A 16,834-nucleotide genomic window follows, 5' to 3' on the forward strand; every position below is an offset into this window, starting at 1 on the left:
AGGAGGCGCTACTTCACAGTCAAGGCGGCTAGGGCCTGGAACCAGCTTCCAAGAGAAGTGGTGCTGGCTCCTACCCTGGGGGTCTTTAAGAGGAGGCTGGATGAACACCTTGCCAGGTTCATTTGACCCCAGTACTCTTTCCTGCCATGGTAGGGGATTGGACTTGATCTGCTCAGGTCCTTTCCGACCCTACCAACTATGAAACTATTTTAGTAAAGAAGCTAGGGGTTGTTTTGTGATGTCTTTTGTTGCACCAACTCAACTGCACAGTTGAGAGAAATGTTAGATAAAAAACCATACAAAAAGACCTGACCTGACCTAAGCAAGGGCATTTTTTCCCCAAAATCTTGTTTAGCATCTCTCTACACAGCTGGTCCAGTAAAAGATATTAGAAAAACCCATGATTCTCACATAGTTCCTGGACCATCACAGCTACAGCATTCCAGACCTTCTTCAGTAAAAGACATTTCCCCTCTTAGATAGTGTTAAAAAACATTTGCTTTTACAATCATCACCACCCAAGAGTGACCGGTGCCTCCTGACTCGGGGGAGGGGGCACCCACAGAAGCCGCTGATGGCAGTGGCCCTGTCAGGGGGGCACCAGCCTTGCTGACAGTGTCAGCATCAGCCATGAGGGGGGCACTAGCCCCATCAGGGGGGAACGTGCACCCCCTACCAGTCATTTATGTCACCATCCCTCCCATTTGTGTATCTATGCTTCCCAACTATGCAGTTAGTTTAATAACAAATATGCAAGACGCAAAGGTTTCTTAGGTTGTTAGTTCCTGGACAATCATAGTTATAACATCACTTTTACATTACCATAGTTTATCAGCACATTTATTATCATTCCTAATGTTTTTGGTAAAGGCTGAGCTTGTAACCAGAAGATGAACCTGACATTTGTCAAACTATAACACATCTATGGTTATATTTAGGCTACAGGGCTGCAGTTTTTAAATAGTGTTGGTATTTGGAGGTTAGGAGAGTACTAGATTAGTCCAGAGCAATGGTTTTCAACCTGTGGTCTGCAGACCCCTGGGGGGTCCACAGACTATGTCTAAGAGGTCTGTGAAAGATGACTATGATCAATCAAAAGTATGTGAATACCCACACAATTCAGAGGGGTTTGTAACTCCATTCCAAATTTTTTAGGGGTCTGCAAATGAAAAAAGGTTGAAAACCACTGGTCTAGAGGAGCTGAAGAGGAGAATGCATGAGCCAAGATGAGTCCCACCTCCACCTCATGTTGCAGACATGCAGGTGCATCTGTAGGGAGAACAGCGAAAACTCCTTAAAAGCTACAATTTAAAGTGAAAAGAATAGAATCAATGAAGAAACTCCTACTAGGTCTGGAAGAGGACTGCTTTCAACCTGAGAACAGGATGAGAACTACTCAAGTAGTTCATTTTCCTTCTGCCATTTTTGGTTATTGCCTCAGTGTTCAGATTAAATTACAGTGTGTCATTACACAGTCTAGGACCTTTCGCTATAAAAAACTTCTCTGCGTCTTAGTGCTTCAAGGTACAAATTTCAACAAGTTCTGTTCTGCAGCTAATAAAATTGTGCCACCACATTCTCGGCGGCTTTTGCTGTTTTCCCATCCAGCACATTCAACATTTTCTTTCTAGTTTTTAGTATTATTCCTGGAGTACTCACCACATCTCTTTTCTCTGATCAGACTACTTCATTAATCTTAGTTTTTCCCCGGGCCCTTCTCTGCAACTCTACAAATCATAGAAAGTCTCTTTTACATTTACTGCCCCATCTTTTCTTTCAAGTGACTGACTGCCTCTTACAAGGATGCTGAATCCTATCTGCCTTTCCTTTTCTAGGATTTTATCATTCCATTGCTCCCTGCGAGAATATGTATATGCATTTTTACTGCTTGTGCATACACTATTTCTGATGCAGCTTTTCTAATGCAGCCATATTCAGCATTTCCCCCTTTCTACTTAAATGAGAGGAGCATTGTTCTTTAAAACTATATTATTTAATTTTATTACAATGTGAAATTCTTTACATGTTTTATATGAAATTCTTTGTACTTTATATGAAGGATAGTATAAAAACAACACCTTACATGTGAAAGACTATGGAGAATGTCTTAAATGTTAGCAATCAATTGATTAAGTCTGGTCAACATAGCCTTCAGGAATCAAATACTGTAATAGGAAGAGATCAGGTCTCAAGTGATGGCTATGTAATCAGTGATAGATAACTTTGATACCTGGCAACTGAAAATAAGACTGAGCATTTGAAGGGCTGAACTGAGATAATGGAGTGTACTATTTCTCTGTGCATGCAAAGAAAATGAATTAAGAAATTGGGAATAATTCTGTGTCCAATCAGGTCATTGATTTTCAGATATTGGGCATCTTATTCCTGACCTGAAGCCAGTTCACTTGTGATGTTATAATGAATTGCTGTAGAAATTTGAGCTAAGTACAGACAGTCAGAAAGCCTAAGGCTGAATCATATCAATCTTTACAATTTTCTGTAAACTGCCTAGATTGAACTGATAAGTGAACTGCTGTTCACTTTTCAAACCTGAAAGGCAGGCAGACCCCTTCAGTGGCCTCTATCAGGTGGTAGGGGGCACTAGCACCACCTCCCAGCCTGCTGCCACTGCAGAGAGCCAGGGGATTGGCATCCCCGCCGCCATGCCCCCTCTTCAGTCTGCAGCCAGCTAAGGAGAGGGCATGGGGGGAAACTCCTACTCCAGCTTGGCCTCCAGCCAGGGTTTCCCCAGTACCAAGGAACGGGGGAGAGTGGAAAAGCTCCAGTGGGGCATTTCTTCCTTCCCACCCCCTGTTCCTGGATCTGGCCCCCCTAGCCACACCTCCCTCCCCAGTCCAAGCTGGTTGAGAAGGGAGGGTGGGGGAACCCCCACCCCCCAAACCTGCACAGGACCCATTCTGGTCTCCTTGGTTTTCACCCCCACTTCCTGCCAGCTGGGGAGGGGATGTGGCCCACTGAGGGGAAAGACAGCACCCACTCCCTCCCTCCCTCCCACCCCCCTCCAGACTGGGGGATCCCAGTGGCAGCGCTCCCCGGGGCTGCCTGGGTGGACTGCTAGCAGGCTGGGTGCTGCTTCAGCTTGGGAGACAGCATCCAGCCCAATCCAACTCTTCCCAAACCCCAAGCTGGCTGGGGTAGCACCTGTCCTGCTGGCAGCCTGCCTTGGCCCACCAGCAGCTTGCACCCTGGCTGCGAGCAGGCTCTGACAAAAAAAGAATTGGGCCCCTTGTCCTAACATGACAGGAAAATTGAAATGGTGGATTTCAATTAAAAATCCACTGTTTCAATTTAGGGGACATAGAATGCAACCTTGGAGATTAAATCCCCATCACATGTTCAAGTGCCCTGTATTTGGAAGTACTGTCCTGCTGCAGAGTTCAATAGTTTCCTCCAGTCTCATATGGCCACGTGTAGATATAAGACATTTACTGCAGAGCTAATTGGTCTACTCCGCAGTAAATGCCTCATGTAGATATGCCTACTGACTTCAAAAGGTCAAGAAAAAGGAACTGAGAAACAGATTCAGACTCTTCTTCGAGGCTCTTTTAATGAAAAATAAATGAAGATAGTATCAGATGCATGATAAATATGGTTGCTGAACATTTATTTTCCATTTGTCTGTGATGCACTGAATCTTTTTAAGTTAGATAAGACAAGTAAATAGGTACATTTTCTAAAACCAAACAAAAAAGCCCTTTTGATTTCTGTTTACTACCTCAGCATGTGAAACTATTTTACTTTGACTTTTTGTGTGGTATGAATTACTGAACAAACCATTAAAGTTGATTGTTTAGCATTCAAATCAGTATGAAATTAACATATTCATGTAGTGGTAATTTTGTTCTAGATCCAACTAATAGCATCTAGCTTACAACCTTTTTTCACAGTCATGCAAGCCTAAGGGTCAGTTTATAATAGAGGACTGCATGCAGCCGTCTGTTAGGAAAGATGTGTATTTCACAGCAGTAGGAGAGGGGGAAGGAGGAGGAGAGGCTGAATTTCTCTCTCTTTAAAAGTATCTCTATTACGGGAACAATCAGGGAGTATTCCAAGATTTAATTCATGCATTTTCGCATATGCATCTCATTAGGTTTCAGGCTAATAGTCTAGTCATCTTCTACTTCAATACTATCCATTGCCTATATTAAAAAAACTCCCTTTAAGCTAGTGCATTGTCATCAGCCTGTTCGACTACCTTGCATTCATTCTGATGGTATTTACCAACTCATCTGAAGTAATGTAATCCAGTTTTTCTGTCATTTTCTTGGCCAAGATGTGCAGTTCCATCTGCTATTTCTCATGGACTACAGTTGTAAGCACTACATGCCTCTGCGCCCCAGGCCATTTTTTGTTCACATTCTCTCTCTCATGCTCACAGGATCAGAAAATGTCTATCTTGTATACATTTCAGTCTGGCCTTTAACTGCTATATCACTGATTAATTCTAGGAATTCCAGGAAAGAGAGAAAGATAAAGAGATTCTTTCTTCCCAAAAAGCCTGATGCAGTCTTTTAGCATGGACTTAGTTTCCCAAAACTTTAAAACAAACTTTTTAGCCGGAAATCAGTCACAAACCCTTCTGTTTTAATCTTTTTTTTTTTTTTTTTACTCAGTTTAAAAGTCTCTTATTTAGGATTCATTTTAACGTGGAGTGCAATATACCTCACATTTCTGCATTCAGTTTCCTAGGTAGCCTCAACTGGCTGAGTTAACTAAAAAAGGATTCAAAACATCAAGTGCTTCAAAAACAGCTGTTGTCAGAGACAAGACAACCTTTCCCCCCCACCATCTTCCTTTTTGCTGGCATTCATTGCTTACACATATAGAGAAAATCATCAGCTTTCCATTTATCCTCCATATTTCCATAGTTTCAACTCAGATGAGGCTAACCGTCCCATTTTTCCACCTGAGATAGATTGTTTGTTCATTTAAAATCTGGGACCACACATGGTTTGCTCTGAGCCAAAGATTCTGAAGGACTTTTTTCAGTGTCTGAATTTTAACCGAGCAGCATCGTATAACACGAGTCTCGGCTTTGCTTACCTTAACAGCCAGCTGCAATCAGCTAAGTCAGAGCCTCTTAAGAGGTACAGTTCCCCACCAGAGGCTCTTAAAAGGTATAGCTCCCTGTGGTGCTCAGTTAATAGAATTTCATTATTTCTCTGGAGATCATTGCAGCTTTTGACATAATGCATCTCCTTAGTTGAGAAATGGTTCTCTGAAGTCTGACACAAAGCAGGTGTACGGAAGCCTTTCAGCTAGGTCTATCTATGAAAGTAAGTGCATTTCACAAGCACATAATGTGTGTTGGCATGCTTATAATTTCCTTGTATACTCTGCTAATGTAACTGTCACAGCAATTTGTCAAATGTTTTATATGGCTCATGTCTCAATAAATACCCATTCCCTTGATGTGTCATAACTGGCAGTAAGAGCTCTCAAACAAGAGGAAGCTAACTATGCAGGAAATGCAGGCAGGAAGGCAAGAGAAGTATCATTTGAGTTATTTTTAGGGCTTCTTTGCATTTGCAGGGCTGTGTTCACTGCCCCGCCCCCTCTGTGTCCCAAAAAACACCATGTCAGCTGACAAGATGTGGTGGGAAATTAAACCTATCCAAGTTCAGTTGGTTAACTAAATACAATTGCCCCTTCCACAGGGTCTCCTGTGGAAAGCATAGTGATTTAGCAACATTTAGGAAAGGGTAGTTTGGAATAATTTAGCAGAGAATGGCATGGGATAAAGAAGCATCAATAATGTTACAAAGTTAAAGGGGATGCTGTCAAGTTCTTGTTACTCTTTATAGAGTATTTATGTACTTATTTCATCAGGAACCTGTTATGGAAATGAATATAAATGCTGAATTGTACCCGAGTCAGAAAGCAAGTCCTCTTCCCACCAAAGGGACAGAAGCAGACAAGAATTAATTTGTATAAAACGTGTTTTCACAGATGTATTGAAAATTATACAGGAGCCCGTTGTGAAGAAGTTTTGCTGCCCAACATCAAGACACAAGCTACAGTTGACCTGTTTGCAGCTTTCTTGGCTTCAGTTGTTCTTCTAGGGGTACTTGTAATTGGAACATTTTACTTCTTTTGCAGGTAAAAGCACTTCAGAGTGTTGAAGCTGTTCAATCAAGTAGAAATATTTTCTGGTAATCACGTACTAATTATTTGAATGTGAAATTATGGAATGAATTATCCATAAGGCATGCTAGGGCATTCAGCATAATTAATGTGCATGTGTCATCTTTCTGGTCTTAATATTTTATTTTCTAGTTTGCAGTTCTTCAGAATGCCTCTTTTTTAAAGCTTCCCCCCCCCATCAGTAGTCACTTATACCTTTAGCTAGGAAAGGAAACAAGCATACTACAAAGAGTGTATCTGGCCTCAGATAACACCAGTTAAGGTATAACTCACTTTTACATTGCCAGTTTGCAAAGATTTGAAACCACATCTGTTGCAGCTGAAATTTTCCAAAGCATCTAAGTTACACAGGAGCCTAGCTCCCAAAGGAAGTTAACAGGCCTTAGGTACTTTTGAAAACTAAAACCGTCTAGGCCATGTTTTATTTTTTACAGCTAAAGTACCACATTTTGACTAAACTATGGCTCATGTGGCTGTGCTGGTCATGACAAAAGCAGAGATTTTGTATTGGCAACCCACTAAGTGAATTCCATTAACTCCAACCCAGGAACAGTAGAGGAAGAAACAGGAAACTAAAGGGAAGAATCATAGCCAACAGCCAAGGTCATAAATAAGTTCAGTCTGAATTTCAGTTTGTTTAAATCAAACAACAGTAAAAAAAAATTCCTTCCATATCTACATTGGCCTTCTGCACAGCAGACTTGACCTATCCAATACAAGACCCTTTAACAAACCAAACACTTAGAATAGCCAGGCTTGTTTCACGTCGGTTGCTGTAATGGAAACTCACTAAACGCTCATTTTTCTCTCTCAACATACATACAGTTAAAAGAGGGAACAATTTCATTAAGATAATCTCAATATCAGGAAGTTGTTGTAAAGTACACCCCAACCTTGGCACATCATTTTAGTTAAACTTAATCCTGCTCATTAGTGGGAAGAAAATAGATTTCATTAAATATTTAAAATAATAAGAAAAGCAAGGCTTTCACTTGCCATTTAGAATGCATGCCAGAAGTCTTACAGATCTTTAGAACTAAGATTTGCTTCTGGGGAGAAAAATAGTTGGAAAAAAAAGAGAAAAAAGCACAACAGCATCTACTGGGAGACAAGTACATAGCTGGAGTGGTCAAGCATACAACAGGCTCTCTCTCATTTCCTTTCCTCCCTCTTTTCCCAACTCCATGCACTGAAGGCACAGCCCACCAAGGCTGCAGCTAAATGGACCCGGTATTCAGAGATTCACATAACACTGCACAAAACCCTGCCAGTCCCCCAACATGAAGAACTTTCAAATGAGACCTATACAGCTTTGGTATAAAGATACACCATTAAATCCAGTGTATTACTCAGACTACTATGGGAAATCTTATATAATAGGAGCTGATTTGTCAAACCATAAAGAAACATCCAACATTTTATAAGGATAATCTTAGTCTTGCACTGCAGATCATTTTATTCTTCAGATGCTTGCTGCGGTAGCTACGATTTCTCCTGGAGGCTCAGGACAAGAAAAGTTTGCTAGATGAAAATAGTTGACTCTTTAGTGAGCTGATCAGCAAATCACGGATTTTTTCAGAGTGATTCAATCTGCTCTTATTGCTTCAGAGTTATAAACAAGGCTAATCACTGCAGCTGTGGTTAATAACCTTCTTTTACATGGGGTTATGCTTGGCTTAAAACACATTGCTGTCTAAAAATCAAGCTACCACATATACCAGTCAAGTTTCTGGAGTTATGTAGGGACTGGGGTCTATGTCATTTCTGGTTTGTCCTCTTGAACAGGAAGATTTGGCTTGAAGAGTATAAAAGTAAAGTTGTGATATCAAATTTCTGCTAGTTCATATGTTTTCAACCTGAGCCTTTGATCTAGAATTGAAATCTCATAAAGGAAAGTGGCTTTCTCCATCATATTTACTTACATATTAGTATTGTGTTTGTATGGCTCTGTTGTAGAAAAAGTGAAGGTTGTAGAGAGGTTGTAGAAAAAGTGAAGAGGATCCAGAAGAAAGCAACAAAAATATGAAAGAGGTTGGAATGTGAAAAAGCTAAAGAAACTAAATCTATTCAGTTTGGAGAGACAAAGATTAAGGGGGTGTAAAAACAATTTTCAAATAACTGACAGATTGCCTTAAAGAAGGAGAATAAATATTTTCCTTTGCTATGGAGGCCAGGTCCCTTTCAACCCTCCAATTCAATGTATTAAAACCTTTCCTACCTCCATGAAGTAAGGAAGTAGTATTCAGCCTAACCTACCTCTGGGGAAATTAAAGAGCTAAAAATCACACAGCAAATAAGGACCATGGGGGGACCCATCTTACTTCCAGGATAAAGGAAAATAAACTATGCCCCCCCTGCCCTTTTTAAAAAAAAATTCTTAGGAATGACAGGGAAGGTGGCTCATCCTAAAGAAAGGCTGCAGCAGAAACAAATCTGTGTAAGTGCAGGAACCGGTCCCGAATCATCTAATTGTTGTCAGCTGCGCTCTGAAAAAGGTTCAGTAGACATGGACCCTGATTTACCTATTCAGCCTGCCAACAATCTGCTGTTGTAGCTATGGTTTTGAAGGTATTATTTCCTGAGTTATGTCAGGACAATACATTTTAGGAAGCAGAACCTGTATTCAGAAGGAAAATTATAGATCAGTGCTGAAAGAGAAGAGGAGCATTTGAAGTGGGTAGGAGGAGACAGTGATGGAAAGTGATAAGAGGGAAGTGAAGGAATGGCTAAGTCAAATAGGAAATATTATGTAAAGGAACAGATGAAAATGGACAGGAATGGAAAAGAAAAGAGGATGAGGGAGTGGACAGAGACAGGTGAAGAGAGAACTAAATGAACAAAGCTAGGTAAAGACAGATTGGCTATGCACAGAGCAGAGTTCTGAAATGTCCACAGTTCCCATAGCCCAGACATTATCTGGACTGCCTTCTCATGACAGGGGAAAGCCTGACCCCATCCTTCTTACACTGAAATAAATGGCAAAACCACCATGGACTTTCAAAGGTAAAAAACTAGGCCCTCTGTAGAGTTTTATTTTTAAAGGCTTTCTAAAAAAGCCCAGCCCTGCTTCTCAAGAGTCTTCAAGATTTTCTGCCATTTACTTAAGCAGGACTAGGCTGTATTCAGAAGTGTTCTGGTTCTATAAAGAGCAAACACTAATTCTGACTCTTCAGAAGAGGGAGCCTAAAATGGTGATGTGGTGATGCCCACTCTGTCCCTTCTAAAAGCTCACCAGGTCAGGATCTGTTAAATTCTCCTCAGCTTCTGGCACCTGACATCACCATGATCACCTACACTTTAGAGAAGGTAACTAAATATTTATACTGCAAACACAAATGGTCTGATTCTAAAAATCAGAGCACTGGCTGGGCAAGACGGAGAGTGTGTCACTTTTCTGCATGTTTTCCATTTTCCAGGCCCCATAGGATACCGCTTGGGGTGCACCTCTGCACATGGGTTTTTTTTTTTTCTTGCCAAGTCTCATCCGGGGATTCTGATGCAGGGGTGTGCCTCTGCAAGTGGGGAATCCAGGGCAGGTGCTCCTAGGGCTTCAGGGCCTGATGCGGTGTCCTGGGAATTCCTCTACAGAATCAGGCCCCTAAAGCCCTGGGCCTGCTTGATGTCTTGTTCCACCTGCACTCTCCTGCCTTCAAACCAACAGATGTCCACCACAAAAGAGTGGCATTCATTTATTGACCTCTTGTTGCAGCCATGAAATTTGGCTTTGTGGCATGACAAAGGGCATGGACATCCATTTGCTTTCATTTTGTGCCTCTATAAAAATGTTTTTGTTGGCACAAAGTCAACATCTGTTTGCAGCCATGATTCCACAAGATTAAGTTTTTAACTGGATTAAGTTAAGGGGCTTTAAAAGCAAAAATATAGCCTGAAGGAAGCAGAAGGAACATTAGGAACAGAGGCATAATGACGCAGCTGGGTGCCCAGGGCAGATGCAATACACAGGGCCTGCAGTGACTTCTGGCTGGCATGGGTGTGCAGCTGCAGCAGCAGTTGTTTTTCCCCCTCATCCCCAACTTGGCACTCAGGGTAGCTGTCCTGGTCACCCTGCCCCAGTTACATCGCTGATTAGGAATAATGAAAATAAATCTTGAATTATTGCTATAATTACAATATAAACCCATTGATGGGTCAGATAAACTGTAAGAGAAGTGCATATTAACAGACCAGAGCAGAGGCATCTATCCTTTTTAAACCACAGACTCCAGGAACAGAGCCATAAGTGCTATCCAAGGCAACAGATTTAGTGGAGGAGTTGATGCCGCCACAGGACACAAACTGGACAGAAAGGAGCAAAACTAACAGCTTTTCTCAGGACAGCATATGTCTAGGTGTTAAACGAAGAGAGCGAGCTTAGTTCTTCTTAATAGCTGCTTTGCCTCAGAAAATGGGTTTGGAAAGCACATCACACTCCTTACCATTTTGAAAGGGTATGTTAATAGATTTTCAATGACAAATTAAATAGCCTTGTGATACTTTTAAATTATATATTAAAGTCTCGAGAAAGGCAGCCTGGACTGAGGATGTTAGTTTGGGTTTGAAAGCCAGTCACTAGTTCAGGGGTGTTCAACCTGCAGAGCCATGTCACCTGGCCTGTGTAGTCACAGGTTGGGAAGTTTGGCAGCAGGGAAGTGGTGGCAGCAGTTGCTGTTCCCCTGCTGCCAAATTTCCTGACCTGTGGGGAGCCCCACAAGCTGGCTAACATAGCCCTGTGCTCTGGATTGGGCATGCAAGTGCTGATCCCAGTGTGCTGGCTCAGATGGAGGTGGCAGGTCCTGATCCTGGTATGCTGGATTGGGCAGAGGCTGCAGGGCACAATTGGGGCACACACAGCCCCATTCAGGTGGTCTGGGGAGGGGAAGGCAGTGCAGGGACAAGTGGTGTGGGGCTTGACTCTGGGTAGAAAACAAGGAGCCCAGTCTGGGTGCCCAGGGCCAATTCAGCCCATGAACCAGCCCTGAGCCATTTATCTGGCCCACAGGGCCAAAAGGTAGAGAGCACCACTGCACTAGTCTGGCTGTGACACAGATACACTCTGTAGTCTTGAGCAAATGTTTCTTTTCTCCATTCTTCCTTCTCTAAGATGTGATTGATCTTTGGCCTACCTCACTGAAGTAGGCCAAATTAAACTTTGTCAAGTTCTTTGAAACAGCAAAGGACTAATGTAACTATCAGTGAAAGCACCCTTCGTTACAGGCACCTGTCATCTGTGATCAGTTTTTCTCATGCTCTTTCTCTCTTGCCTTTCTGGGGTTGTTTTGTCACTCGCTTGTGGACAGGAAGGCCCACGTTCCAAGGACCAGTTCAACTGAGTGTGGTGCCAGCTTGACTGAGACCACCAGCAGCAATGGCTGCAACAGTGAGTACATTCCAAATGAAGTGGCGGGGCTCTGCTGGAGGAGGAAAGGGGCCTGAAATGGGTCTTTTGCACTGAGAACAAACACACTTGTGTTTACTTTTCAGAAATAACAGAATAAAGCAGTAAAACAGAGGAACCATGGCAGAACAATGTGCAGAGCAACCATAAACATATAACAGGTGTATGGGAGAGCATGCTAAGCAGGATGCGTGAAGAAAAAATTAGAAACAAATAGGGGGTTTGCTAATGTGCTGGGAGAGATCTGCAGCTAGGCCATAAGGAAAAACAGTTACATTTCTCGGAGTTTCAGGCTGTTTGCAAAGGGAAATTGTATGGAAAGCACTTGGACCAGCTTTTGACTGTGGGATTTTTCCCAACAAATGCATCTCAAACCTTTTGCTACCAAATAGTTACATCAGCTGGTTGCCCCCACCCCACCTTTTCAAATGTGCAGTTAGGAAGCATGACATAATCTTAGAGGTTTCTCACCACATAGGGATCATGAGATAATCGCAGCATGTTTTTCACTATGTAAGGAGTATGAAAGGCTTCTCATAGAAGGTTCTTTCACCTGATCACCCCGTCACAGAAAATTCAGAAGCATTTCTCAAAGGAGCCCAGAGGCTGGCCAAATCCAGTGTTTTCCAAAGTATATTTAGAATACATGTCCCAAATTTGACTGATTTCAGGAATACTCACCAGATGTGGAAAAAAGTACCTTCTCATCTCTCTCTGCAGCTAACATCAGTACCGTACTTATATTTTTTTAAACAGTGATTCAAAACATCACTTTCTAGCTCAGAGACTTCAACTTGCAATAAAAAATGTCAAAATGAGATTTATAATTGTTAAAGAAAAACTGCTGGGCAGAGTAATTACCTTGCATTTGGTATATGCCCCTAATACTGAGCAAGGGACCTTCCTCAATGCTTTTGTTCCTTTCTTGACATTTCTTTCTGAGGATCTCATTACTGAAGGAGATTTAAATCTCATCCTAAAGCCTACTGTTATTTCAGACCATAGAAGAGAGGAATTCAATTCCCATACCCCATATTGGAAACAAAACCTTTTCCAGTTGGGGGTATTTGAATCCTGGATGATGGGGAAGCCATCAGCAAAGGATTATTTATTTTATTCACACCTACCTTTGCTATTCATTCAAATGCCTTCTATATCTTTGTCTACCCACTTAAGGGATTTTCTAATCAGTACAGAGGGAGGTGAGCTGATCCAGTCAGTCCCTATTCCTGTCATGACTATACACAGACATAGGCTGGGCAGCAGAAGTCATAGCAGCTGGGAATGGCACAATGCATTTTTTAATGGGTTTGCAGCCTGGGGTGCCATCATTAGCAGATCTAAAATGTATTTATATGATGATAAAAATGGCAAGCTAGCTCCCAATACAGTATGTGGGACTTACAAAGCAGGGTTAAGGGGAAAGTTATTGCAGACAGTTTCTACTATTGGGAGGGAAAGACATGCAGAACACAGATTTCTCCTCTCTGAAATAAAAAACATAATTTTGCATAAAAAAATAGGTGAAAGAAAAAATGTAAAGAAATCTATCTCCCTGTGGGGCCTGCTTCATGCCTCCTTGTTAGAAGAAACAGAAAATGTGTTATATCAGTTCAGACAAAACTACATTGAGATGGGAAACAAAGGCCATAAATATTTAGGAAAGATAGGTACCATGACTGGGATGAGAGAACAAAACAGCGAGCTCCACTACACTGGAGAAGCTGGCTTCCGAGTTATATCTGACCCCATGCAGAATGAATGGGAGGGAGGCAAGTCAGTCTCACTCTCAGGAAAGGGGTGTTGCCCAGACAGGTTCTCTGTTGAATTGTACATGTTTCTGATGAGTCACTTTCTTTGCAAACTTACCAATCTTCTAAACATTATTCAGGACTTCCAAACTTTAGCCAATAGTAGGAAAGAAGCCAATATTGCTGTGATATTAAAGGTCAGAAGTGATAAAACTGAAGTTACTACACATAGACAGATCTCACTGTTAAATACAGAGTTTAAGAATTTTGCAAAGGTGTTGGCAGCCAACTTGGAATCAATTTTACTTAAAATAACCAGCATACACCAACTGGGAATCAATCAGGGAAGACTGCTATTAGATAACTTCCCTAGGCGACTGGCTGTAATCCCTTTGATTTTACTAAAGGCAAAGGCAGATATTTTATTTTCGTTAGAGGTGGAAAAGGTCTTTAATCAGGGTGAATGGAAATTACTGAAGGGAATAATTCTAGAAAAGCCAGTTAAAAAATGTACTGAAATCTTACTCTTTAAACACTCAAAGCCCCTCTCGCTTCATAGAGGAATATGGCAAATTTATCCACAACTAATCAGAAAAATATTTACACAGAAACTTAGAGAAAATCAACCAACGCAATGCTTAACTGCCAGCAGATCAGTCCATAAAACAGTGCAGTCTGTGGATGAAGCTCTATTAATGTTTACAGAGTCACTCAGCTCAGTGGCATATGTGGGGTTTAAAAATAATCATAGCAGTACACGAGCCACATCAATATGTCTTAAATCTCCAAGTGAAAACAGACTACAACTTCATTTAAAGTGGCCCAAATACCACACGAAAAACATGGTGGTCAACATGATTTCCAACACAATAACATTGTATGAAGCCATTGGTCCACATTTCTGGAAAAAACTAAAAAATGATTCAGTAGCAAAAGATCATTATTACATGGTTTGACAAAACTATTGTCATAGCTACAGCGTTGTGCCTGAGGAGCACCTCTGCCTTCCAAAATCTCTGAAGAGAGGTTTCCCTTACCATGTGAGAGCTCATTTGGGAAACAGTTACAGCCCTAAATCAAAATGCTGCCTGGCTGTCCCCAGTACACAGCCTTGCTGTCGGGGTGGCAGAGCATGCCAAAGAGAGGAACAACACTAGGCAAACATTAGTCTCCTCTTCTGATGCTTGTTTCAGCTCGTATACCAACACCCAGGGGGGTTATAGAGCAAAATCTACTATCTGCTCTAAAGATTCAGAAAGAAGCGTTAGAAAGCCCAGCTCTTTCATCACTCACTGCGCAAAATCCCAATTCTGTTCTTCCTTTCAGGATTCATTTCAAAACAGAAAAGGGAGGGAGATGAGCTTTAATAGAATGGCCCAGGCATCTAAAAAGGGAGATGGGTGGCAGGTGCGATACAGAAAATATTTGCCCCATTCAGTCATTTCAGACATAAGCACCATTCTCACTCTGTGAGTTATCAGTATTGATTAGTGTTCTCCGAATGGAAAAGATAACCCCAAAACCGAAGAGAACAAAAGATCTCATTCCAGGCAGCCAGGGGCCAGGCTTGGGGGCTGCTTGCTGTGCAGGCCACAGACCCTGGGGTCACAAGTCACGTGGACAGGCACCCTCTGGCTCCTCACCACCACTTAGGCTGTCAAATACACCCTGCCACCTTCCACCACCTGAACAGGACAGCTTGCACAGTGCAGGCAGCCCAGCTCCCCTCTCTTCCGACTGCGCACATAGGTGGCCTCCCCCTCCCAGCTCCCACAGCACAGGAAGCCTGTCTTCCCCCACTTCCCACTCACTCATGCAGAACCCAGTCCCACTCTCCTGTTTGTACACGCCAAAAACCTCCAGTGCAGGCACCTTTGCCCACTTTGCTGTGCTGGGCTGGGGCACTGGGATAGGAGCAGCTGAGGAAGAAGGGGGTGGGGGTAGCAGTCAGCCCAGGACCCTTCAGCCTGCATGCTAACCCTTCAGGGGGCACATACAACTCATGGGCTGCTAGTTGGACAGCCCTGGTGTAAATTATAAAAGAGGAAATACCAAAGCAGAAGGAACAGCTGCATGAGGAGATCTCTTACGAACAGTGGTTATGGGTATATTATGGCATTACTATCTCTTTTACACATTACCATGGAAAAGCCCTACAACATCACGTTCCACTGGCATTTGGCTTCTTTCAGATGTAGACACAGTACCAGAATATTTTAAATTGTTGCTAGAGGAAACTGGGGCTTGGCTTGCAGTTTTTCCACTTCTGGTAGAGCTACTTTAGAGTCCAGGATTGCCAGTTGCGAACTCTATTATAATTCTGTAAAATACACGAATCAGGTTACTTGATGATTCCCTAAGTTTTATTGGAGAAACCAATTTTGTAGTTTTGTAAGGTCAAAATGCACAATCTCATAATTCTTCTTGATAGCAGCTAGATGGTAAACTGAAGAGCTATAGAAAAGATAAGGCATACCCCTTTGCCCCAGGTAATACCAAATAAGTCAAAAGCACCTAGACATAAATCATTTATCATTTTTTTCTCCATTGAGGAGGAGGTTCATACCTTTTAGCAAGCAAGCAGGGCTACCTTTCTTATTTTAAAGAGAAAGAGCACACAGATACCAAAAGGACACCGAAAAAAACTGAAACTGTTTTTCTTTATTGTACAAAAAACTGCTACCTTGTTATTATCAAAAGTCCATGTCTCTTCTTGCTTTCTTTTTTCTGATCATAGCCTGTGTAAAAAGCTATCTATGTATCTGTATATCAACTGAAATGCACAAAGTAAAGTATTTAGTGTAGACTGCCAGCAGCTTACGCTCTCTCTCTCTCTTTTTTTTATATTTGGGCCAATGCTTAAGAGAAATATTCTCTCATGACTGATTCACACAGTTTTTATACCTCTATTTATTTGCAGAGCAATGAAAAAAATTAGAAATTACTGTGGAGCCTAAAAAAGGCAAGAAATCGCTGTTTCCATTATTGTGGAGGAACTCTAGTGTTCTCTCAAACATTAACTTCATAGGCCACTCCTAACAAAAGCCACTTTAAAGGCTCCTCTCTGTCTACCCAATGACACCCCTGAATGTTAATTTCTCAGCATACACAAGATAAAGACTTTTTTCAAAACATATTGCATATAGAGCAACACTGATCATTTGACCACTTCCTTTTTTGCATGTTACCTCAAAAGGGACCTAAAATGTACATAGGATCTTTCAAACCAACACGGGTTCATCAGTGGCAGGTCCTGTCAGACCAACCTGGTGACCTTTTACGATCAGATCACCAGATCGTTAGACGCAGGGGTAGCAGTGGACATAGTCTTCCTGGACTTCCGGAAGGCTTTCGACACTGTCTCTCACCCCGTTCTCATTAAGAAACTGGGGGGCTGCGGTGTAGACACCCACACAGTCAAATGGGTCACCAGCTGGCTGGAGGGCCGCACCCAGAGGGTGGTAGTGGATGGGTCCTTCTCAACCTGGAAGGACGTGGGCAGTGGGGTCCCCCAGGGCTCTCA

At 42.1% G+C, this 16,834-nt stretch overlaps 2 protein-coding genes and 1 long non-coding RNA gene across 4 annotated transcripts in view; 1 reads left to right on the forward strand and 2 right to left on the reverse strand.

Moving 5' to 3' along the window:
• The window catches only part of LOC109308901, a 27,386-nt gene extending 21,423 nt beyond the window's left edge, over positions 1-5,963 (reverse strand). Inside the window, exon 1 of the long non-coding RNA XR_002100731.1 lies at positions 5,065-5,963. This is a non-coding gene — a long non-coding RNA (uncharacterized LOC109308901). The remainder of the gene's footprint in view (positions 1-5,064) is intronic.
• Positions 1-11,739, forward strand: part of NRG4 (neuregulin 4) — a 97,731-nt gene extending 85,992 nt beyond the window's left edge. For both annotated transcript variants that reach the window (XM_019533368.1, XM_019533366.1), the window contains 3 exons: positions 5,971-6,120; positions 11,463-11,542; positions 11,647-11,739. In XM_019533368.1, the coding sequence (XP_019388913.1) occupies positions 5,971-6,120; positions 11,463-11,542; positions 11,647-11,660 (244 nt within the window). In that variant the 3' untranslated portion in view covers positions 11,661-11,739. The remainder of the gene's footprint in view (positions 1-5,970; positions 6,121-11,462; positions 11,543-11,646) is intronic.
• Positions 11,740-12,310: 571 nt separating this feature from the next.
• Positions 12,311-16,834, reverse strand: part of FBXO22 (F-box protein 22) — a 22,726-nt gene continuing 18,202 nt past the window's right edge. Inside the window, exon 8 of the transcript XR_002100730.1 lies at positions 12,311-13,302. The gene's annotated coding sequence lies outside the window, so the exon portion shown is untranslated. The remainder of the gene's footprint in view (positions 13,303-16,834) is intronic.

The sequence above is a fragment of the Crocodylus porosus genome, unplaced genomic scaffold, assembly GCF_001723895.1.
Source record: "Crocodylus porosus isolate Cpor-Errol unplaced genomic scaffold, CroPor_comp1, whole genome shotgun sequence".
Taxonomy (NCBI): domain Eukaryota; kingdom Metazoa; phylum Chordata; order Crocodylia; family Crocodylidae; genus Crocodylus; species Crocodylus porosus.